The sequence below is a fragment of the Natator depressus genome, chromosome 12 (assembly GCF_965152275.1).
Source record: "Natator depressus isolate rNatDep1 chromosome 12, rNatDep2.hap1, whole genome shotgun sequence".
Taxonomy (NCBI): Eukaryota; Metazoa; Chordata; order Testudines; family Cheloniidae; genus Natator; species Natator depressus.
In genome coordinates this window covers 35657148-35682443 of record NC_134245.1, presented here as the reverse complement: position 1 = coordinate 35682443, position 25296 = coordinate 35657148, and the positions used below count along the sequence as shown (strand labels likewise).

General features: G+C 44.6%; 1 protein-coding gene across 2 annotated transcripts in view; it reads right to left on the bottom strand.

Annotated features, from left to right (window-relative positions):
• LOC141996893 (hepatocyte nuclear factor 4-beta-like) overlaps positions 1–25296 on the bottom strand; it is a 40469-nt gene that overhangs the window by 5325 nt on the left and 9848 nt on the right. For both annotated transcript variants that reach the window (XM_074969193.1, XM_074969192.1), the window contains 5 exons: positions 23384–23478; positions 7037–7143; positions 5140–5295; positions 4426–4513; positions 1142–1294 (listed from right to left, as the gene is read on the bottom strand). In XM_074969193.1, the coding sequence (XP_074825294.1) occupies positions 1142–1294; positions 4426–4513; positions 5140–5295; positions 7037–7143; positions 23384–23478 (599 nt within the window). The remainder of the gene's footprint in view (positions 1–1141; positions 1295–4425; positions 4514–5139; positions 5296–7036; positions 7144–23383; positions 23479–25296) is intronic.

Below are 25296 nucleotides of genomic sequence, written 5' to 3'. Positions count from 1 at the left end.
CAGCTGTAAAGTGGGGATAAAAGGCCTCAAGATGCAGGGTAGAAAGAGGATCTCAGTGTTGTGAAGGGCTCAGATATTACAGTAATGGGGGCCACGTGAGTAAAAGGTAGGTGTGGGGGAAGGGACAGAAGGATGGATGGATAGCACTCAGCAAGGGGTTAGAGTAAAAAAAACGCCGCTGTTCAGGACCATGTGAGCTACGAAAGCAGCGGGTCTCTGAAGTTCTACTGCAGGCCAGGCCGTTGATGTGCCCTCCTCTCTTCCTGTCTGCCAGGTGGCCCCATCCTATCCCCTTTAGTCATGGTTTGCTCTTTGTATCACTCCCCCTGCTGAGTCTAGCCCAGCGTTCAGCAACGTTTGATCAAACAACTCAACTCTTATCACTTATTTGACACTGGCCTGCCCAAAGAGTGTTATTTTTTTAGAGCCCCGAGCATTTGTAATGCTCTCCCAAGCCCCGGAAGGTGCCTTCATTTGTCTCACTTGGAGCCTAGTCCAAAGCCACCGAAGTCAGCAGAAAGACTCCTGACAGGCTTCGGAGCAGGCCCTAATTTCCCGTTCTCTTTTCCCCAAATCTTCTCTTTATTCAGTCATTTTGCGCTCTTAAGCCATGACCGTGAGACGTTGCAGCATCCTTCCTGATGTTGATGGAAACTGCAGGCAATCAACACTTCTCATGGCCTAACCATTTGTGGATTTTATGCTCCCTCCTGGTCCCTGTTTTAATTCCCATTCTGTTGCTTGGTTAATTCACTGAAAAATTAAATATAGGCATGCATGTCCTCATTTTCTATTGATATACATCACTGAGTGAGGCCAAACTCTGGAAGCAGCTCAGTTCCTGCAGGTTCTGTAAGGTTTTGCATGTGTCTCGGATTGGAGCAAATACTTACTTACAAACCTTGCAATTATGCTTCTTAGGGGAGATGAGGGAATAGAGCACCACAAAATGAAGGAGGATCGACAATAATGGAATTTTCAAGAAATGCCATAAATGATCCTCCTTCTCTGCCCCCCCCCGCCCAGACTGGACCCCTCATTCCACCCACTTATGTGCCATTTTAGTTCTATCAAGATTCTTCTCTTGGAATCCCATGATCTGCCACTGATGATAGTGGTTTGGTAAATCTGAGAGACTTACCTGGGTCAAAGAATATGATTGCTTTAAGGCATGCATACTCATTGTCATCAACCTGGATGTCACGTAAGGGCTTCACCAACTCATCCAGGATTCGAATGGCTACGCGAGCAATTTCCAGTTCTGGGCAGTGCATTGGAATGATGAAATCATTTCCTGAGAAGATGAAAAAACATCTGTATCAGCCATTTACACCAGCTCTGTGGACAAGGCGCATTATTAAATCACCCATTTCTTCAGACACCAACAGCCATATTTTCAGAATGCAGCACATGATTGTGTGTATAATTTGCACATGCAATTTCATGGTCAAATTCAGAATTGACATGGGCGAATAACTACTTAGATGCATTTGTGTGCTTAATTACCCAATTTGTGCACGCAGTTGCCATAACCATTCATGCAAATCAGATTGACATTATGTGCTGAGTAACATCCTGTTATACCTGTCTGAGCATCTGACCACAAGACTATCGTAACTCATGTGTAAGGCTAAGATTTTTTCACAGATATTTTTAGTAAAAGTCACAAACAGGTCACGGGCAAAAAAGAAAAATTCACAGCAGCCGTGACCCGTCTGTGACTTTTACTAAAAATATGGTGACAAAATAGGGATCTGCGGGTCCCCACACTGTCGGAAGCAGGGCAGCTGCAGAGGGGCTAGGAGCTGCCGGCAGCGGCTAGGGGCTGCGGGGTACCCCTGCTGCCTGCAGCTCTAGGGGTCCCCCCCATCTATGGGGGCTGGGAGCAGTGCGGTGCCCCCGCCTCCCCTGGGCAGCCAGGAGCTCTGGGGTTCCCCCACTGCCTCCAGGAGGTCTGGGGTTCCCCCACCGCTCCCGGCAGCCCAGAGTTTGGGGGACTTCCCCCACCACCCACGGCGGCCTGGAGCTCGGGGGGGTTCTCCCACCGCCCCCGGTGGCCGGGAGCTGTAGCGGCAGCCAGAGGCAATGGGGGTACCCTACAGCTCCCTGCCCCTTCGGGCAGTGGGGGACCCTGCAGCTCCCGACCAGCACAGGCTGAAGTCACGGAGGTCGCTGGAAATCACAGATTCCGTGACTTCCACGACCTCCATGACTAAATCGTAGCCTTACTCATGTATAATTTTTTGTAGAACTAATTTACCCAAGTTTGGCCAACATAATGTTGTTGAGACCAACTTTCCCCCCCCCATCTGCAGTGAAGAATCCTGACTGTTTTTTAAATGGTAGAAGAAAACACCATCTTAAATTACAAGGGAATATCTATCTAATCTAAATATCTGATCTAATCTCTCTTTAGTATTTCTAAAGGACCTATTACCTTAATGTCCAGGCATTAGTATCTAAGGGGATGACTGCATCGCAAAGTGACAGGGTGATGGCAGCATGGTATGCATCCCTGTGTCCGCTGTAATTTAGCTAGCACAGGTAACAATATCAGTGTAGATGTGGTGACACGTTAGCAAGCAAAGTACATATCCAGGGACCTTAGGGGGCTTGGACTCCGGTTGCTAGCCTGTGCTGAAACTGGTGCCACCATGTCTACACTGCTATTGTTACTCGTGCTAGCTAGCTTAAAGCTGACATGGGTATGCCCACCCAGGCTGCAATCACACCTTCCCTTTGCAGTGTGGACAGAGCCAAAATGCTTAGTAGAACAGTGAGCGTTCAACATGCATTAGCAGAGGTAACATTTACATGCTGTCTCTAGCTAAAGCATCATTTTAATTTTCTGACGATTCCAACTCCAGCACAAATACATTGAACTAAAACTCAAGGCCTCCAAGACCCATGTATGAGTCTCCCCACCTGGTCTGGAGATAAGGAGTGAGCTCTTGTCTCTGTGGTATTTCTCCCCTCGCTTTTTCGTTGAGCCAGTACCAAGTTATCCATGAGTCTGAGGATCTATGCAGTGGGAGTTCTATGAGGCTGAGAGGCTGCACATCATCTCTTCGCTGGCTCTGGAGATTCCCCAGCAGGACAGTACAGCCCTGGGAAGTAACAATCCTCCTTAAAGAGGACTCCTATGGAAGCCACTGACTGTGGAAGTCCTATCAGAGCAGCTCTTTTGGAGCACCAATGCTGTTAGGCAGCATAGGATACCTGGCCTTCTGCTGATCCTTCGGTATCTGTGCAGATCCTGGCAATATCTGGGTTCTGGGAACGAGCCTCATGATCTGTTTGTCCCCCCCCCCTCAGTGGATCATGGGGAAGAAAGCACCTCACAGAGAACCTCATGGAGATTTCCTTACCCTTAGCCCTATGGGTTTTTCCTTGGAATGCAGAGATGCGGCCCTGAATTTAAGGGGTGACCATTACAGTCTTTAAGTTCCTACTTGGGGAACAAATATTTAAGAATGGGCTCTTCAGTCTATCAGAGAAAGGTATATCAGGATCCAATAGCTGGAAGTTGAAGTTAGACAAAATCAGACTGAAAATAAGGCATACATTTTGAACAGTGACAGTAATTAATCATTAGAACAATTTACCAAGGATCATAGTGAATTCTCCATCACTGACAATTTTAAAATCAAGTTTGGATGTGTTTCTAAAAGCTCTGCTTTAGGAATTATTTTGGGGAAGTTCTATGGCGTGTGATATACAGGAGGTCAGACTAGATGATCACAATGGTCCCTTCTGGCTATGGAATCTATGAATTAGATACTCAGAGGCATAAACCTAACAGAGAGCAAATCATGCAGGTTTCTTCCTCCAAACTCACTGTAAGTCTGCCCTCCACTGTTCCAAAGCTGGGTTGCTACAAGGTTTATTGTGCCTAAATTTAAACCAGGAGGGAAGCAAAATCTGAAACCTAGCTTTATATCGACATTCTAGCAACGCTATAGAAGCAGAGGGGTGGAAGGTGCATGTTTGCATGTAATTTGGTGTCATTTTATAATTGAAGTTACCAGGTCAAGGGGCCACGGTTTGGTTTGTATTTAATTTTTTTTTCTTAGTCATAACAAAAAAATTTCATGCTAGCAGCCTGAATTATCAAGACAGTTTGTTGGCTAAAATACAACGATGATCTTGCCTATTTATATATTGTCTGACATCCAGAAAGTTCCCCAAGCTCTTTGGTCTACAAACAGATGTACAGGCTTTATGGAAAAAGGACTTTATCCACCATGGCAGGGCGGCCACCTCTAGAGAAAAGTAGCAACAATTTAACAGCATAAAGCATAACAGGTGAAATATACCTTAGCTAGCTGAATGCAAGGGCAATTGCAGATGGGCAGGATACATAATGATTATCCAGCATGTAAATCTGTGCAAACTTCAAAGCAAGAATGAATTATATTATTTTACCTAATAATAGAAAATCTGTATATGGTATTGACCGTTTAGCAACTCCCAGGAGTAGGTGTTCTCCTGCATGGGCTCTTAGCAAGACAACCTGCAGATTACAGGGAAGAAACAGAGCGTATTACACTTCGACAGCAGACAGAGGAACAGTCAGGTGATTGATGTGTACAGAATGGGGAAAATTCTGCTTTCATTTAAATTAGTGCAAATCTGGAATAGCTCCACTGTAGACAATGGAATTACTCCTGGGGTAACTGAGAGCAAAATCTGACCCTAACTTGACTATAGCTTTGACTCTTTAGATGTTAGAAGCATTACATTTACAAAACATTAAAGCAAAACTCATTTTGCAAAGCAAAAGAAAAAAGAACATGTTTTGTTTGATATTGCCCTGGAAACAGTGGCTATTGTATCCTTCTACCAGCAGATAATGGTAGAAAAAATACAACCTCCCTTTTGACTCATCATTCCCAGTGCTGGCTCAGCTGATTATATGCAATATTTTTCTTGTCTTCAGTGGGTGGCAATCATTTCTAATGAATTAGTAATAACAAAAGCCTGGCTCTTTGAAATTCCACCTCTCCTGCAAGGAATTTCTTGCTCTACATGGTGAATTCTACTGAATATCACCCAGTTTGATGTTAAAGGGCAGGGACTATGTGTTTATATTAAATATAAATGGATTGAGGGAGTGACAGACACAGAGCCCTATTTCACCTGGTCATCCAGTGGAAGTTCACAGAACGCTGGGATATATTTTGCCCATTCGACAAGGGCTAAAAGTTGCTGTTTCATGGACTCACACACATCATTGATGGTTGCAACCTTCTTCATCGCAATGTCAGCACTGTGCACTGGACTCAGAGCTGAGTACTGAAAGAAAAACAAAGCAGAATTTGGATGTAGAACAGGCTTAAGTGTTGCTTTGTTGAACAAAACGTCTGGTCAAGTAGAGCGTAATACGTGTTTCCTACTTATCAAGGGATTTATGGTTTCCATAGAGCCATTAATTTTGTCCTATCTCAAATATAACGTTTGACATTCACAACGATTTGCGGAGAACTGTATGTTGGATCCAGTGTTGAACATAAATGACGCAAGAATGTTTGCAGTCTCCACCGGGTGGTGCTGTGTCACAACAGAGGGAGTAACATTGTAAGGAGAGTGATCACTTTACATAAGCTATTACCAGCAGGAGAGTGGGGTGGGGGGAGAGAAAACCTTTTGTAGTGATAATCACCCATTTTTTCATGGGTTGTGTGTATAAAAACGTCTTCTGTACTTTCCACAGTATGCATCCGATGAAGTGAGCTGTAGCTCACGAAAGCTTATGCTCAGATAAATTGGTTAGTCTCTAAGGTGCCACAAGTACTCCTTTTCTTTTTGCAAATACAGACTAACACGGCTGTTACTCTGAAACAGAGGGATAGTGACTTGAGCAGTTTATTGTCTGTGTGCTTTACATCTGACTCGTCAGACTTGACAAAGGGATTTTCTTTCTTTTGATCAAAAGCACAGGATCTGAGCGCCCTGCAAATTATTTAATATGGCAGACCCAAAGAAGCAGCTCAGTCAGCTCACCCAGTCTCCCAAGCAGCAGCTTGTTATAAAATACAAACAGCCCCATGCATCAATCTTCCTATCTCTTTTCAAAGGTCAGTGATGACAAATGGGCCCAGCAGTGTTAACTAAGGACTTGTTCAGGCCTCACAAGCCAGGGTGTGAATCTACAATATGCCAGCCTGCCACCCTGTAACGTTTCTTGTGGGTACTGCTGCAGCGTACTAAATGTTCCACGGTGCCCTTTGATGAGTACGTTACTGCACTTCAGATTCATGCCTGGGCCCTAATGTCGCCCGCAGACAAGCCCTGAAAGGCGACGCTTTGTAATGCATGTTGTGAATGCAGCAATTCTTGAAGAAGTGAAAACATTTTTATATGTAAAGAAAATCTACACCATATGTCTGGAAGAAAAGGACCATTTGTATTGGCAATTAAAAAGATGCCCTTATTCATTTGTTTTTTTAAAGCAAACTACACCTTGGAGCGTGTGGTAATGGAAGAGGAAGGGAGAGAGGAGAAGATGATAGGACCATTGGGTTTAAATCCTAGTTTATTAGCTCTTTGCTCTTCTACAACTGTTACCCTAATAATGCTCTGACATTTGCAGATCTTGCATTTATACTGAGGGAAGCCTAGTTTCTAACCAGTTATATACTGTACCTACAGGAGTCTCTTCATGCATCATTGAAATGCAGCCACCTCTGGGGTGAAACAAAGCAAATCAAGTGGACAGCAAGGCAATGCAGCAATTTAGGATAAGAAGCAAAGAAGACTACTGTATCCTGCTGGACTGCCGGGGGGAATTGGTAGGTAGAATGTAATTGCTCAGACCTGTAGCCAGGACATAGATGCTAGGATGCTTGGGCACTGGGTCAGCAATGACCCAGAGAGAACAAGAGAGAATCATTAATATTGCTTCCTGTTGTAATTAGTTGTTCCATCTAAGTGCCATCTAAGGACTGAGTAGACTCATCCCTGCTTAGTTGGACGAGTTCACAGATGAAGCGGCCATAAACCCCCTTCTAATGATGATTATCAATGTAGTTCATACCTGCTGTGCCATAGCCTCGGCCTGGGTCAGCACAGTGATTGACAGGGATCCATTGTCTTCATAGCTACTCCTGCGAATGCTAATCCTGTCCCGTTCATTCTGCACAGCTTCAAAGAGAGAAAGGAGGACAGTCATGCGATGAGTCAGAGATTGCCTTTCCCTGTCATCACCGATCACAGCTATTTACTATCATCGAGAACTCTACAATTTGCTAGTCATTTTATGAATCCATAAAATACATACTATTCAAACTGTCAACAATTTAAGTAGAGACACACGGTGGGTGAGCAAATATCTTTTATTGGACCACTCTCTCGCCAACCAACGGTATTACATCACTCACCTTGTCTCTCTAATATCCTGGGATCAATGTGGGGACCACAACACTGCATACAGCAATTTAAATAGTTATTTTAATGTTAGTAATAATTTTATGAGTATGTTGCATAGGGGGAAAATGATTACTGACCACAATGGCTTCTCTAACGAGTGTTCCAGCATGTCCTACCTGTAGGAGAGCACATGTGTAACATGCCCTTCAGTTTCAGGGCCTACGTCTGCTACTAAATCCACATGGACAGACCCTTGCACCCACATGGAGTAGTTCCAGTGGTATTTATTATTTGTATTATGGTAGAACCTAGAGTCTCCCACTGACAGCAGAGACCCATTGAGTTAGGTGCCGTATAGACCCACAGTAAGAGACAATCCCTGCCGTGAAGAGCTTTCAATCTAAATAAATGCTAGAAAATAGTCAAGGCTGGGAGGGAAAATAGGGGCATAGAGAGATGACCCTGATCACCCTGATTCCCCAAGATGACCCTGCAGGTCAGTGGAAGAGCCAGGAATAGAACCTTGTGTGCATGGGTCCCATTGTCTCCAAATTATCCCCAAAGTGTTTCACAAAGTCAACCGTTCATCTCTCTCACCAGCAAAAGCTGGTCCAATACAAGATATTGCCTCTCCCACCTTGTCTCATTGAAATTGGAACAGAAGTGGGTGGGAAACCAAAGCCAGGGACAAAAGATGAGGCTGAGCGTTGACGACATGAAGAAATACAGGCAGGCGGGTCCAGGTGCCAAGAACTGCAGAAGAGGCGGCTCATGAAGTAAGAGTGGCGAGCAAGAGAGGATGGTGCAAGATGAGTAGAGCAAGCTGGCAAGGGTGCAGAGAGAGAGATTAAGAGCTTCATCCAAAGTCTGAAGAAGTCAATGGGAATCTTTTCATTGATTTCAATGGTCTGTAGAGCACGCTCTAAGCCCATGAGATTTGATGCAGCAACGCCCTGGAACATTTGAAAACCTGGGAAGAGACTTCTGAATGGGGCCCTGAAATGAATAGGAAGTTGTTTGAGGTTTGCGTGATGTGGTCACATTTCTCAGCGGCTTGTGTTCCCATCACGCTATTGCCACACTCACACCACTGGGAGAAATGTTGTGTGATGTGCCTATGGAGGGTTACTTTATTTCTATCCTGTTCTATACACGGTCTTATTGACACTCATCACCATAGTATCTGAGTTCCTTCCAGCAGCGCATTAAGAAACATGGCTACCTCTCTGCCACATGTTTGTTTTTTGCATCCTCTCCCCAGAGTGAGATGTGTGTGCAGTGGAGTGTCTTGTTTTGGTAGGTGGTTTGTTATTAATACATAGATGTGGTGCTCTGTGTCTGGTAGAGAAGGCAAGGTCAAAGAGGTGTGCCTTGCACTTGGAACAGAAAGCAGTGAAGTCTGTGATGGTCCTTAAAGGGTAAGAACTTGGCCATGTTCCTCTAGTTGCATATGTGACATTGGAAAATCCAGTCTGGGCCTCTGCATCAGGAGAATGCAGCAACAATTATACTGTATTTCCTGGAACTGGGACTTGGTCTCCGGGATGATTTCCCAGTGATGGGGTTGGGATGGAGGAAGAGCAGCAACCATCTCTATGATCACTGCATTAAAGAAACCCACAGATTCTGGAACCCTCCCCATAAAAGACCAGCAGACTTGTTCATGATGCTGATCATTCCTTAGAAGAGATCACTCCTAATCAATGGGCTATCTACCAAAAAGAGGAAGCTGGTGCATAACTAAGGAAGTAAATAAAGAAAAGATTTATTTCAAATCAAAGTGTCCCATTAATAACAGCAACATAACTCCCCTTTGGAAACATTCTTCCCTTCATACACAAGGGGAAACAATTCCCAGGTCATAAATTGTCAGACATTCAGCAACTTGTTCAGACACTTGCGAAAGTTTCTCAGTTGAGAAAGTATCACACTGTCTGCCAGGATTTTCTTTCTAGACAGACAGACAAACCCGCTCTCATCTGCTGGATAAAATTGCACTGACCTTTCAGCTCTGAGCTCTACCACTCAGTGTGCTGCAAAAGAAAATGAATGGACTGATACCTGGCTTTACAATCGAAAGCAGTAAGAAAATCACAACTGGCCTTGGATTCTTTGGTTCGTAGAGTGTTCTGATAGCCCTGGATGCCTCACAGCTTTGGGTCCCCACTGTTTAATAGTGATCAAGCACCAAACCTCTAACGGGAAATGCTCCTGCCTTCAATGACAGCAACCAAACACCACAGAGGAATCCTGTTTATAATGCCGAGTGCCATACTCTGCTCACATGAAGAAACCCAAGTGCTTGCTTGCTTGGCTGACATTTTGTCATCCCAGTGAGTGCTCGAACTACTGGGCTAGAGTCAGTATCTTTTGCTCTGGCCTACTGAATATTTAATTATTTATGCAAAGAGAAATAACTCCGACGGGAGAGCATGAGAAAGCCTGAGGCTATAGCCTGATGGGTAGGGTGTGCCTCTAGAACATGGGAGACCCGAGTTCAAGTCTCTGCAGATGAGACATTTGTGTTTAATCTTCCACCCACCAAGGGAGTTGGCTCTTCTGGGGCATCTCATGTTTCTTCATGAAAAATTTCAAAGGGGCTTGGTTCGTTCCACTGAGGAAGGAAATCAAATTCTGAAACGTCAATATTTTTCACGTAATGGAATTTTTCCGGCCAGCCCTAGATCCAGTTGAAAATTGCCATTCTTCTTTTCAAAACGGAATGTTCACCCTCTCGCAGTTGGTTCAGAAGGAAATTTTAGCTCATTTGCCAAACCTCTTTGAAATAAAGTCTTTGAACTTCTTTGAAATAAATTTGCAAATACATTTTTTTTCCCACTGTTCAACCAGACTTAGCAACCTTGACCCTTTAACTTTGTTAAGCACATTGGGATACAATTTGTTTGCAGGATGCTCTGCCAAATAAAATGCTCTAACTGTATGGGTGTTGACGATTGAATAAAAGCCCAGCCAATGAAAAAAAAAAAAATCTCCCCTTTCTTTGCAAACAGAAACTAGCTGTGAGAAAGGTCTGTTCTGCTCTGAGCATAGAACGCAGGCAAAGTAATAACAGAGTAATAAGTGGCTTTGCTGAAAATTACAGCTCCCTTTAATTTCGGCATCAGTTTAGCCTGCTGAACTCTGTTCGCACACTATGGACTCGCTGCAGCAAAGAATGATCACTGCAATAAGCATACGTGAGGAAGGATCTCGAACAAAGACTCAACAGTATCCTGACAGTTCATACATTTTGGCGACGTACAGCTCAGAAATTCAATCCATGGCTTCTTAAAGCTCAGGAAGCAGCAAGGTTTAGCACGTAACGACAGTACAGTACATCTCTACCTACTCCTACGTACGTGTCTGAAATCAAAACTCCCTTTGGTTACATACCGGGCTGACTCAGATGGGCAGACTAGATTTAACTCTAGCAAGCAAGGGTTCTGCGGCAGTTCTTAATATGATATATTAACCCCCTTGGATATTGCAAGTTTCTATTGTATAACTATATGTTGTAAACTCCCTGGGACAAGCTCTTTTTTGTCATATGTATTGTCAGTGGCTAGCACAATAGGAATGGTCTTTAGGACTCCCAGGAGTTGCTGCAATGTAAATATTAAATAATAATATTATACCCAGCCATGTTCACCTAATCATCCCTTTAACCATCAGTTTGAAAGATACCAGTATTCTAAGGATTAGCTGGCTGGCACTTGAATAAAAAATGCAGAACCCATGAAGATGTTTCAACAGCCTGTGGAAAGAGTTGTGCTTTCCTATTTTTATCTTATTTGCTTGGTCCTCATTGTCTTCTTTTTTGGCATTTCAAAAGGTTTTGCTTAAAAGCCACTCAACGGTCTGGTAAAATACCAGACCGTTTAGGAGCAGATGCTGGCAGACTGGCAACGAGTGACAAGCCTCTGAAATGTATTTAGATGCCTAACTCCCATTGGCACCTTTGAGGCTCTGGGCCATAGTGACCAAATGTCACCCTCCTTCCAGCCGCCTGAGTAAAACGAGTGTGAGGGTTTCTTCCTTTGAGGCAGAAAAATGACTGGCGCTCTTATGGGGGTCTCAAGGAAGAGACCGAAGACCAGGGCTGGCCTTTGGGGTGGGCTGTACGGGCCCCCGCCCAGGGTGGCCTGCCTAGGGGGGCGCCGTGCGCAGGGTTTGGATTCCCACCGGACCTGCTGCCGAGAGGCCAGCTGGGCTGACGGAGGCGGCAGGGCAGGCAGGCGAGCAGCAGCGTGGGGGAGCGGGAGAGACGACCAGCCTCGGAGCCCGGAGCAGGGGGTGCCCCTCTTCCGCTCCACATGTGCAGCCGCTGCTGGTCCTGTGTCCCCTCACCCTGCCTTCTTCCTGGAGTCGCCTCTGGCCTGGGAGCATCCTCCTGTCCGCTCTGGGGCGGGCGGGCGGGGGGGCTGATGGCGGGGTGTCCCCCTCCCCCGTGTACCCCATTTCTACTAAGCTGGAGTGATGGGACATGGGGAATCTGTGTCTGCTGCTGCCTCTCTGGACCCAGAGCTGCTGGCAGCTGCTTGTCTGAACAAGCCTAGTTCAGGCTCCTGACCCTGAGGGCTTTCTTAAAGAGACAGCGCACGCACTCACTCAGGCACACACACACTCCCCTCAACACCACCCACTCCTTCACCACACACACTAGTTCCTTCACAGGGCCCCAACACCCGCACCAGGGCTCCCTGCATCAAGGTCACTTCCCCACCTGGGCTGTGCTGAGGCATCAGGAGCTGCTGCTCTCCTGCCTGCAGGGAAAGTGACCTAGCTGCAGGAAGCCCTGACATCGCTCCTTGCTCCTCCCTCACAGCCCCCTAGGGCTGCGGGGGGCAGAGGAGCAGCACTTCGGTGAGGGGAGCGAGCAGCAATGCCAGATGCTTTGTGCATCCAGGTCAGGTTCCCCATGTGGGTGCAGGAAGGGGATGCAAGGGTTAGGGGCAAAGGGGGCACAGTGTAGGGGTTAGGGGCTCAGGAGGGAGCTGTAGGATGTAGGACTGAAGGGGACACAGTACAGGGGCTAGGGGCACAGGAGGGGACAGGTGTTGGGATGAAGGGGGCACAGTGCAGGGGTGAAGGGCTCAGGAGGGGGCAGCTGAGGTGTTGGGTACAGGAGGGGGGGCAGAGGTTGGGAGTGAAGGGGGTGTAGGGATTAGGGGTGCAGGAGAGGGACCAGGCATTGGGGCAAAGGGGACACAGTGCAGGGGATGGGGGGGAGGCAGGTTGGGGTGCCTTGGGAGCCCATGGGGATCAGGGGCACGGGGGGGGCGCCATGCCCACAGGGGTCAGGGGCACCAAAATGCACATTCACCCAGTGTGCCATTTTCCTGAAGGCCGGCCCTGCCAAAGACTGAATAGACATGGAGACCGAACTCCCTTGGAGGTGGCAAAAGTACTTTGGTGGAGAGGAAGGGCAGGCTGCCCCGATGTACCTGGGCTGTAGAGACGTCTTCAGGCTCCAGGGCACATTTCACTGACAGTAAATTCATGTTACGGTCTCTTTTCATAGTATAATATTTTCCTTATCTCCCTCCACACCCTCCTCGATGTGGAAGAAAGCTGCTGTTACTGGTAGTTTTCCAGCCTTGTCACAAGCCTGGAGATTCCAGAACTCTCACCAATTTCTTACTGCCAAGTGGAAGCTGGGTGTGTCTTGAAGGCCTTGCATCAGGGTTTAAATTCAGCTAGAGCCAGCCGGAGCAGAGCTCCGTTAAATATTATCAAACCCTTGGGAGCCCTGGCATGTCCCATGGGGCTAAAGCCCCAAATCCCATTGCACCCCATGGGGCTAAAGCCCTGAGGTTCCAGGAGATACTGGGGGAGACTTTAAGCCCTGCCTTGAATCATTTGTCATGACAGAGAGAAGATGGGGCACTAAGCAGGACTCTCAATAGCACCACCTGCCTGTCCTCCTGACCCAACTAGATTCAGAGCCAAGAAGGTGAAAGGGCCCAACCAATGACAGGATAAATATCTTCTGTTATCTACCCTCTTCAGAAATACAGTATTTGGCCCCAGAGAACTTGAATTTGCTGTATAAGTCTTCCCTCTTTTCGGGGGCAGGGGATAATAGAGTACACTGCATGATTCCCATACAAAAGTGTCACCGGAATATTGTGTAATGCTTAGGTACCGTGTGTACACATCCCTTCTAAGACCTGGGATCCACAGTAACACAGGGCGCACCTTATCTTTTGTTTAAAAAATGCCTATTTCTTAGGTAGGGCTTTTCATCAGTCAATCTTCTCAATCTTTAATGCATTTATCCTCACAACCCCCTTGGGAGGGAGGGAAGCTTTATTATTCCCATTGTACGGATGAGGGACTGAGGCACAGAGAGGCTAAATGTCCCAAGGTCACACAGGACACCCATGGGACAGCAGAGGATTGGGCCACTGGACCATCCTTTCTGCTTAAAAGACTCCAGTAGTCTACCATAGGGGGTTGACGCCATTCCTGTACAACCCTGGGCTGTTCTTATCTAAAGGCAGATGTGAGAAGATCAGATGCTTCAAAGTATGGCTTTCATATGGTATACTTGTTATTTGCAGGGTGGTAGCACCTAGGAGCCTCGGTCTCGGACAAGGAGTGCATTGTGTGTACAAACACAGAGCAGCAAGATAGTCTCTACCCCAGAGACCTTACAATGTTTCGGGCTTGATCTTTCAATAGTGTGGCTTGAATGAAAGCGTGGTTGCAGGATCGTCCCCTTAATTTACCATCCATGGAAGCTAGTAGCTCTAATTGTATTGCAGCTGTAGGATACCTACACTTGGGGTACATGCTAAATGTTATTGCCCCTTCACTGGTGTATCAGGAAAAATCATCACAGATTGCAGCATGCAGAAGAAATCTCACCATCTTAGAAAGCCAGTCATGAAATCAACTAGAAACAAGCTTTGCAGAATTTTACACTACAATCGGTAAGGAACTTCTTGCAGTAATCAAACCTGGGGCTTGATTCTGGAAATCCGAATGTAGCCCTGTTGTGTTGAATGGGCCTTCTCATGTGAGTAATGCTTACGCGTGTGAGGAGGGTTGGAGGAATGGGCTGTATAACCAAACCCTACCACTTATTTTATAGAGGTCCCATAAAGCTAAATAAACCCATTAATATTCCCATACTGAACAGCTCCCTTTAAAAGAACTGAATTGTTCGTTGTTTATCTCACACAAGTTTCTAATACAGCTTTTATGGCGCATATTTCAGTACTTCCCGCACACCTTGATAAGGTCTATCTTTTAGTGTAAGTGGATGGTACAGAATGACTTTCTCAAGGTGATTTTGGTGTTATCACTAAAAGTACCTAAGAAGCCGTGGCATAACACATCGAATATAGTTAATATTTTACATACTACGAAATCAAGCGATCGCTACATGGTAACTGCATTACAATATTTATTATGCTTGTAAAAATAGGAGAGAGGTCAATCTGAAATGCTGCGTGTGGCTGTGATGGCTGAAAGGCTGGTACTCCGAAAAATGGATGGCCCCAGCAACCCAAACCATTATGCTTGGAATTTGCATTGGAGTTGGCAAACTTGTACTAAGGGCCAAATCCAGTGCAGTATCCCACAGTCACCTGTAGCCTACTCTTTCCAGGAGAAGTTTGTTCCACAGTTAGGGCAAGACTCAGGTACTCCAAGACCACAAATGTACTTGCCCCTTGAATAGTTGCTCAAGACACATTTCACATATTGGCAAAACCTGAAATTGCATCAAATTGTCCTCTCTGGGGTGAGTTCCTAAGGGTTTGCCTCCAGGGCAACTGAATGCGTGGCAAGCCAGGGTGAGACTCCACAGCGCACTAGCCTGCTGGGCATGAAGGGTACATTTACACAGCAAAAAAAGGCCCGTGGCAACAAGTCTCAGAGCCCAGGTCAACTGATTGCAGTGTAAACAGTTGGGCTTGACTTTGAGACCAGGTTATGAAAGCTGGCGAGGGGGAGGGGCTACAGTCTGAGTCCAAACATCTACACGGTTATTTTTCGCACCGTACCACCAGCCAGAGTCCGTTGACCTAGCCTCAGACTTATTGCCACAGGTTTTATTTTGCTGTATTGACGTACTGCGGGTCACTGTGTGGAGCCTGCGTGTTGACATGCATCTGTAGCAGCATCCACACCGTGACTGAAACATGACAAGCTCATGTGCTGTGGATTCACACCCTGGCTTGCTGTGCACTAAGTCACCGTGTAGACAAGCCCATAGTTGCAGGACTAGGGCCATAAGGGGATGTTACTGGTCTACGTGCACTGAGATTTTTTCAGGTAGCTGTCAGTGTTGCTAGTGCGGAGAAACATCCTTTACTTGTAGGGATCTGTGCTTGGCATTATTCGCAGAGGGCAACAGAATACCTGAGGCTCAGAATACCTATGGCAGGACATCTGGGTTCCATTTCTAGGTCTGCCACTAATGTGCTGAATAGCCTTTGTCGAGTAGCTTTCCTGGTCATTGAAACACCACCTTTCCACAAAAAAGCCTTTTGTCAAAATAACTCTGACCGGCTGTAATCATTTCCCAACCGGTTAGAGGAATGGAAAAAGCATAAGAGCAGAACAGACGTGAAGAGAGACCTCAGCTGAGTCATAGACAGACCTCCTGACCTAAATGGGAAATGCAATTCCCTCAAGGCCCGCGATACACTTCCTACCGAGGGGAATTCCACAGCTCAGGCCCGGTGGTTGAACAATGCCTTCCCCAGACCGTTCCTCATTAATATAATGACTGACAGCAGACCAACCTGTGCTGACTCTAACAGCTGAGCGGGAATATGGGGCGAGGTCTCTATATTATGTGTTGTTAGTGTCTGAACCATATTGTCACACTCCGACTGTGAAAGCTTTGCTCCCCTGCAGACTTTACTAGCCTCTCTGAAATTATAATGCCAACCAACCCTCAGGTGAAGTGATAGGATGGAACAGACAACTCAAAGAACAAAGGGATAGTGGTGATTGTGTTGCACTGGGGAATGGGCAAAGCTATAGTCTCATTTGGGTTTCCTTCAGCCCAGTGCCCATCCAAAAGAGCTCTTCCACCTTTGTTTGCTCCTGTCAGAGTCCATCAGTGCACATGGTGCTGTCTGGAATGGAAGTCACTGCTGCAGACACAGCCGAAAGAGAAGCCAACCTTCTGATGGCAGCAGCTGCTGGGTGATGAAAGGAAGGATATGTCCAGAACTTTTCAATAATGACGAGGGAGTGAAGGAACCTTGCCATGGGTCCCTGATTACTGCTTAAGCCTGTGTCTCTGAAGAGACAAACAGGGAATCTGTTATAGCTACAACCAACATGCCCTGGCATGTGTGAACTATCCTGACTGTGGAAAGTACAAATCAAACTAAATACGTTCTCCATCTGACACGGAAGAGAGAGCTTAAATCATTAGAGCCAGTCTGGACCTTTCTTCCATCAGGAGCGCATTGAACATGCTGGCCAATCAGAATCCAGGCAGATTGCAAAGCGCTGTACATATTGGGCTCCTGAATAAATAGTGCTGTGTTTGTCATCCATTTAGTGGAATTGCAACAAACAGACCTTATTTCCCAAACCTTTCTGTCCTTGCTACATTGCCACACAGGCTAGAACTGGGAACAGAACACATGAGTCATGAGTGTGCACTAAATCCAATAAATAAAAGTGTCAACATTGATTCCACCTCAGCAGCAGCAAACCCATCACTTTCCATAGATGTTTGAGCAAAAACTCCTGTTTAATAACCATCCATCTAAGTTAATTATTCTATAACAGTCAGCAGCCTCATTCAGCTTCGCCGTTCTTGGAATGATCTCAATAAGCCAACTGGAGGTCCTGAAGCAAGTGCGTGTGTGCACGCAGACTGACAGCTATGAGTCACAGAATAATGGATCTGGCAAGGAGACCAGGTGACATCTGGTGAGCACAGAGCTTTCGCAATCTTCTGATCCACAGTAACAAATTGACCCTTTCTGTTGCCTGGGCTGAGCAGAAGGGTCTGATTTTTCAAAAGGCCTGAACCCAACTTCTGATGTTGTAGGCGTGATTTTGCACCTGCAACTAAACCGCACGATCCATGTAACGGCCTGCTTTATGAGTACCGTGCGGTGTAGAAGATACATGAGTGCGTGTGTCTGTGTCCGCAATTACTTGCGGGAGCCAAATTCCGGCCATAGAATCTGAACTTGTGGTTTCAAAAATCAGGCGGAGAAGATGTGAAAACTACAGCGAAGAACCAAGTTATGAATGTTTTGAACCATTAATCAAAAAAGCCCTGGATACCTGCCTAGCAAAAGAAATTGACGTGAATAATAATAATACTAGTTAATATAATCCTTTCTACTTCTGCACATGCCCTTTATCAGAGGAACCCAAGGAATTTTACAAACATTAATGCCTTCCCTCAAAGGGGTATCGAGGGCTTAAATATTAACTCTATTTACTGATGGGTAAACTGAGTCCCACGAAGTTTAAAGCTGGGATTTTCAAAAAAGCTGAAAGGAGTTAGACCAGTGGTGGGCAACCTGCGGCCCGTCAGGGTAATCCACTTGTGGGCCGCGAGGCAGTTTGTTTACATTTCCACAGCCGCCCGCAGCTCCCAGTGGCTGCGGTTCACCGTTCCCAGTCAATGGGAGCTGTGGGAAATGGCATAGGCAGCAGGGTGTGTCACACCCCGGTGCACCATAGATAAGCCGCTCTAACCCTGGGGCAGATGTGGCTACGTCGATGGAAGAATTCTTCCATCGACCTAGCTACTGCCACTCAAGGAGATGGAGTTCCTATAGTGACAGAAAAACCCCTTCTATCCATGCAGGAAGCGTCCACACTATAGCGCCGCAGTGGCACAGCTACGGCTCTGAAGCTATGCCACTGTTGTGCCCATAGTGTAGACATGCCCTTGGGCTTCTTTGAAAATTCCAGCCTATATAAATTGAAGCAAGGTCACACAGCAAGTCAGTGCCAGGTAGGGTGACCAGACAGCAACTGAGAAAAAACGGGACAGGGGGTGGGGGGTAATAGGCGCCTTTATAAGAAAAAGTCCCAAAATATGGGACTGTCCCTATAAAAACAGGACATCTGGTCACTCTAGTGCCAGGGCTAAAAACAGCTCCCAGTGTCCTGATTCCTGAGCATTAGATACACTTCCTCCTTTCATGTAAGGTAAAGTGTACAGTGGTAGAAAACTTACATGGAAGCATTGTGAAAGAAAGCAGGGATCAAAGCTTCGCCTACCAAAAGCTATTAAATCAGGAATGAGAATGAATGTGAAAATTACAATAGGGTATGTTCATTTGATCTCAACACCTAGTCACCTCCCATTCTCCTGTGTCAATTCCACCAGTGACCTAAGAACCCTTTCCCCTCGGTCAGCAACCTCAGAGCAATTCTCCACTACAAACATTCAACTAGTGCCCTGAGAACCTCTAAATACACTCCATTCTCCTCCCTTCACTTCAATCTGCAGCCTGGAAACTTCTAATCACATTCTGTTACCTCCAGTCAATTCTACCAACGAGCTAAGAAATATTTAATTGCTTTCAACTAATCAACCTATATATCCTGCTGCAGTCTCGTAAGCCAGTTCAACCAGTCGCCTGAGAATGTCTGGCCACATTCTAGTCTCCCACATCAGTTTCTTGAACAACTTGAAACAGTAAGGAGAAGTGGTTGTAGTCCAGTGCTTTTGCTCCACAATTTCAGATGTTGCTTACTCTATGGTCATTAAAATGTGTTATTAAAATGTACTAATATGATACAGGTTTTTAAAATAGTGCTCTATTGTCAGAGATTCTATAGTAGGATTTTCAGAAGTGCTCAATTTTGGCCTAATTTTGCTCTGTTTGAAGTCAATGAGACTTTTACCATTTACTAATTCTTTAAGCCAAATTCTTTAGTTTGGAGCATACAACTCATTTTGGGCGTCTTTCAGATGAGATATAAAACCAAGGTCAGAAATCCAATGCCACTTTTCACAAAAACAGGTGACAGCCTTAGGTCCTGGCAAATGCCAGTTTGGATAACATCATCCTGGTTCCCTAAATCCCAAAATGCCAGTTTGTCAAAACCAGATCTGCTTGGGAAATGGGATTGGGTTTGATGAATTTCTCAACTTGCAAAAATGTCAAGAAATACAGTTCTGAAATTTTCAGAATTATTTTTAAAATGTCAAATTCCAGCTTTTGTGGTTTGAAATGACTTTTCAATTAAAAATTTAACCTAATTAGTCCGGAAAAAGTTGAAATCAAACATTCATTACATTTTACAAATAAACAAAAAACATTTTGAAATTACTGTATTGAAACCAAACATTTCAACTGACCCCAACCAAAGAAAATAGATGTATGTGTTGGTTCATGAATATTTTTGAGATTTTGACTTTTCTGTCTGATTTTAGACAGAATTAGACAGGAAAAATTCTGAACACAAAAATATTTGCAGGATGGAAAAACCAGTTCCCATGCAGCTCTATTATTGTACTCCAGACCCAACATTCCAGGATATTGATGAGTTTCGTCAAGATGAAAACATTTTAGGAACACAAAGTTTCCAGGATTGCACCTGAATATATTCAGCAGTAGGTCTGGCAGTGGTGATCATACTCTGTAGTGATGATAATACAGCCTCGTAATACCACACCCAAGGCATGTTCTGAGTCTGAATACTAAATATGTCAGATCTCTTCCATGTACTGTGAGAAGACAGTGCTATTGCCACATTCTGGAAAGCCTGGTGGCTATTACAATTAAGCTCGCTAAAATATAGTAATGAAGAACGTGCCAAATTCCACAGACTTGTGTCTAATTGTCTCAGTGTGTTATGGTGACATAGTGGGTGTATGTAACCAAAAGGCAATGCACAAATGTTTCCACTATTACCGTAGCTATTGAACAATCAGAAGACAAGATTTTTTCATAAAGCTGAATATTACCTAGAATTATTCAGAGTCAAGAAATGGATTTGAATTTTTGTGCACACCATCGTGCAAGAAAATGATGTACTCTTTTTGCATTCAGTATGGTATGCAGTCAGTCAAGACACTGCTCTAGGCTCATCAAAATATTTCCTACCGGTTTGCAAAAAAGTCACAAAATCAGCAATGTACTCATAAGTTGAACTTCAAATAATTTGATGATGTGGAACTTAGAGAGAGTCACCAAGCTGCAGTCAATATTAAATGAGTAAGCCAAAGTTTTACAACCATTATTGTAAAATCTATTTTTAAAAATGAAGCTACAAACCAAGTATAGTGCTGATCAACTAGATTTCAATATTTCCAGACAATGAAACATGCCAACTCTTGTAACCACTCCATCCACTCTTTGCTAACATTTAAGTTATGTTCTTGCTGCTTCCTATCACAAACCAATTCCTCTGCCAAATTTTAGCTCACTAATTTTGTCTAGGGAAGACAGTCAAAAGTTTGGCAAGAGATTTGATCTCAATGGGTAAAGTCCTGGCTCCACTGAAGTCAATGGCAAAATTCCCACTGAGATCAGTGAAGCCAGGATTTCACCCAGTGTTCTTAATGTATCGGCATAGATTATTCACCCTTAAGATATCTGATAAAGAACATGATATTTTCCTTCAGCTGCCCAACCTAACAGCTTGAGATTTCACATGTATTCAATGTGTAGGCAGGCAGAGAACCCGGTCACAGTGAGAGTGGAATCAATCAGAGCTAAGAGACAGCCCTTGCCCAAAGAGCTTACAATCGAGGTACAGAAGTATCCCCAGCAATATCCCATCAAGCAGGTGATAGATGATCAGGTGCTGGATATACCATAGTAAATAGCAAGGCAGTGTTTTTCACAGTGTAACTCAGGTAAAGTAGCTGTTCAAGGCTTTCAAGCAGCATCCCAGCTGAAGCTTTTTCCTAATCTTTGGCAGCATCTTGGTACAAAGGTCTTTCCTGCCAACTGATGCTGCTTAGACACATCATAATACCACAGTTATCTCTTCACTTGTGAACCAGTTGGAAGTGTGTCAAAGTGCATCTGATAATATTCAATAGAACAAGCTGGAGTTGAATGGCCAGTCTCCAAACAGATGCCGCGGCTGATAGCAACACTAGTGAGGGCCACCATCCTGTTCCAATAAAGTCAATAGCAGTTTCACCATCAATCTCAATGGGAGCATGATCAAGACCTAATTGTTGAGAGAGCTATGAGGGACGTGTTGGTGCCTCACATAAACAGGAGCAGTCCTGGACCTATATTAAATAATGCTTTACACGTCTAGATAATACTTAGTCCTCCTATGAGGGCAGGGGACTGGACTAGATGACCTCTCGAGGTCCCTTCTAGTCCAATGATTCTATAACTCTCCTGATTCCAGGTTAATACAGGGCTAGTATCACATTCATAGAGCCATAGACCACAAGGGACCATCAGTTCATCAGTCAATTAAATCTCAAAACACTCCTCTGAAGCAGGCAAGTCTTATTATTACGTGTATTAGGGTCGGAAATTGTCTGACAAGCCTTTTTGTCAGAAAATGCTGATTAGCTGAAAGCAAAACTCTTCATGAAACAGTGTCACGTTTGACGAAACCCCAGACTCAAGACTATTTTGGTTAAAATGATTTCATAATTGTTGAAACATCCCATTTGGACAATCTTGAACCAGAGAGACAAGGTGGGTGAGGTCATATTTTTTTACTGAAACAACTTCTGTGGGTGAAAGAGACGAGCTTTCAAGCTGCTCAGAGCTCTTTGCCACTTTGGAGAAAAGTGCTCAGAGTGTCACAGCTAAAGCCAAGGTGGAGCAGATTGTTTAGCATAAGTAGTTAACAAGTATTGCAAGAGACCGTTCAAGGTGAAGTGGCCCATTAACGCCTTTGCGGACAGAGGACGAAAAAGGGGGATTTGAGGGGTACAGATTGGTGTAATAAACCATAAATCCAGTGTCTTTATGGCCATGAATTTGAGTGTTTAGCAAAGCCGTGAATTTTAGCTCCCAGGCTCATCTTCTGAAGATGTTGTGCAGGTTTCCTTTTATGATGAGGACAAAGATCATATACGGGGTGATCGTTTCGCGAAAAGTGTTCGTCCATGGGAGGTCTGATGTGACCCGCCTTGTCTCTCTAATATCCTAGGACCAAAACAGCTAAAACAATACAGTCAATAATATTGAACCAGGACATTTCTTTCCCCCAATTCGCCACCCTTCTTTTTTTTTTTTTTTTTTTTTTTTTTTTAGTCAAAATGGCTTTTTGTTTCTAAACTTTTTGGAAATTAATCTTTAAAAAGTTTAAAGGAAAAACGTTGAAATCGAAATGAAATGTTTTAAAGTAATTATCAACATGAAACATTTTGATTGACCCCAAATGAATTTTTTTTTTTTTCAGATTTTTGGTTCACGAACATTTTCAAGATTTTGATTCTTTATCCTGATTTGGGATGTGAAAATTTTTGAAATGTCAGCAATTCTCTTGGGATAGGAAAACTGTTTCCTACCCAGCCTTAAAGAGAGCCACATTGTGGTAGATGCAGAGGAAGAGAACCTCTGCCCTGAGGAGCCTTTAGTCTTGATAGATAAGTCAAAAGGTAGGATGGGAAATAGAAGCTCAGGCATGGAAATGCCTTGCCCAAAGTCACACAGTAGTACAACCAGGGATGGAATCCAAGCACCCTGTGCTTCACAGGCTCTTACCTTGACCACAAGACTATACTCCCACTGTAATGGGTTACAGAGGATGCCCTACAACGGTCATATTATTCTGTACCGTACAGTGAATTAACTGTAAAGAAGCAAAGGGTCTATACACTCATTTAGAAAAATAGATACTAAATGGCCTTTCTGCTTCAAGAAAAGGGTTGTGGCTCTACATTAAATCCCCAGCTGCTGAAATAAATAATGGGCTTTCTGCAGTGAGAGAGCAATAAACGTCTCACTGTGATTCATGGGGAACCGTCTGCTTCTGCTCTGTAAATGGAAACACGATTGTGACATCTGCTGCTGTGGGAACAGGGTGAGAGACAGCACATAGCTTTGAAATGATAGAGGACACAAAACCTTATAGCATTTACCTTCTTTCTTCATCCCTGCCCTGAAACACTTCTTCAGCCGGCAGTACCTGCACTGGTTTCTCTTGTCTTTGTCGATCACACACTGTCTGCTGAACCTGAAGAAAGCAGGACAAACTTTGAGGACAGTCCTGTAAATTATTATTAGGTGTAGTACAGTGGCACTTAGAAGCCCCAGACAAGATCAGAATCTCATTGTGCTTCACGCTGTAGTGACATACATCCCCTGTCCTGAAGAGGTTACAATCTAAGGGCGAGCCTACACTATAGCAATGCATCTGTCTGGTGAAAACACTGTGCCAATGGGGGAGCGCTTTCCTTTCGGCATAATTACTCCACCTCAGCGAGAAGCAGAAGCTAAGTCGGCAGGAGACATAGCGCCGGTGTGGAGAGCACAAAACTTGCATCGCTTTGGGGGGGAGGGGGGAAATGGGACTTTTTTACACCCCTGACCAACATAAATTATATTGACTTAGGCTGTAGTGTAGACCTGCCCTAAGTAGACAAGGCAGACAATGAGTGAGAGGGGAAACAGAGGGGAAGCAACTTGCCCATGGTCACTAGCAAACCTGGGATTAGAACCCAAGTCTGCCAGACTCCTAGGCTCGTGGCCTAGGCACTGGATCATAAGTAAATTGGGAAGTAGGTTGAAAATGTCAGTTATTGAGCTACAATCAGTATAGAAGGGTAAGGGCAATCACTCTGACTACCACAGAATTATAGCCTGAAATTAAAGCAAAACAGTAACGCCATCATTCCTACATGGAACTCAACTTCTATCTTAAGTAGTGCCAGTCAGAAATTTTATGACCAAATGTTTTTTTGGGGGGCGGGGTTGGAAAATGTTGATGCATCAAAAGTGAAATGTTTCATGGAAATGTGATTTTGACAAAATTTCATTTTGGAAAAAAAAATGGAATCAAGCTTTCTGATAAGGTTGAAATGTTCAGTTTCGACTTTTTTGGAATGGAATGTTTCAATTTTTCCTTTTTGAAACCACTCTGTTTCAAAGTTTTCTTTTATATGATATAATACAACAACAGGTTTTTCTTCTGCTGAAAATTTTGGCAAAAACAAATGTTCTGCAGGGAACTGTCTTTTACCATGTCCCTTGCTCTGTCTTATCTATAGATGATGGGAGGAAGTGTGTGCTAGGAGTCCCTTGCCATAATGCACCATGGGAGATATAGTCTCGCCAGAGAGCCTTGCTCATTGGGGAGAATGGGAATCAAGGAGTCCTAGAGTTTGAGGCCAGAAGGGACCGCCAGATCATCTAGTCTATAAAATACAGGAAAGTCAGGCCTTCAACACCTGCACACTAAATCCAAATTTTGATGTTAGATCAAAATATTACAGCCCACAGACTATTAAGTGCCATAGGCAGAGAATAGGAGGGACCGTGGTGCACCTAATGCCTGAGGCCCCCACAGTGGCAGGGAAATGACTGAGATACACACAGATAATCCTGGCAAGTGACCCGCACCCACAGGCTGCAGACGAAGGTTAAAACCCCTCCAGCGACAACTCTCCTGTGGCATTGTGGTGCCTTTAAGAATAGAAATACTGGGGTTTGGTCAAAATGTGTGATTGTTGTATTTTTTTTTTACTGGAAACCACAGGCTTTCATTTTTCAGGCATTTAGTTTGTCATCAAAATTTTCAACAGAAAGCAGAGATCTTTCACAAAAATTTTTAGTTAGTGGAAAACCCAATTTCCTGTCAAAAAATTAGTTTCAATGAAAAATTTTCAACCAGCCTTAGTTTAGACTTGACACACATTGGCAGGGCAATGTGAATCCAGGCCACACCTGCTGTACCTGTTCTGTGGCTAGACAAAGCATTTTCAGCCTCCAGAGACCACAACCTGGTACATGTCATGAGAAATAAGTACACATGACAACTTTTAAAAAGTGAGAA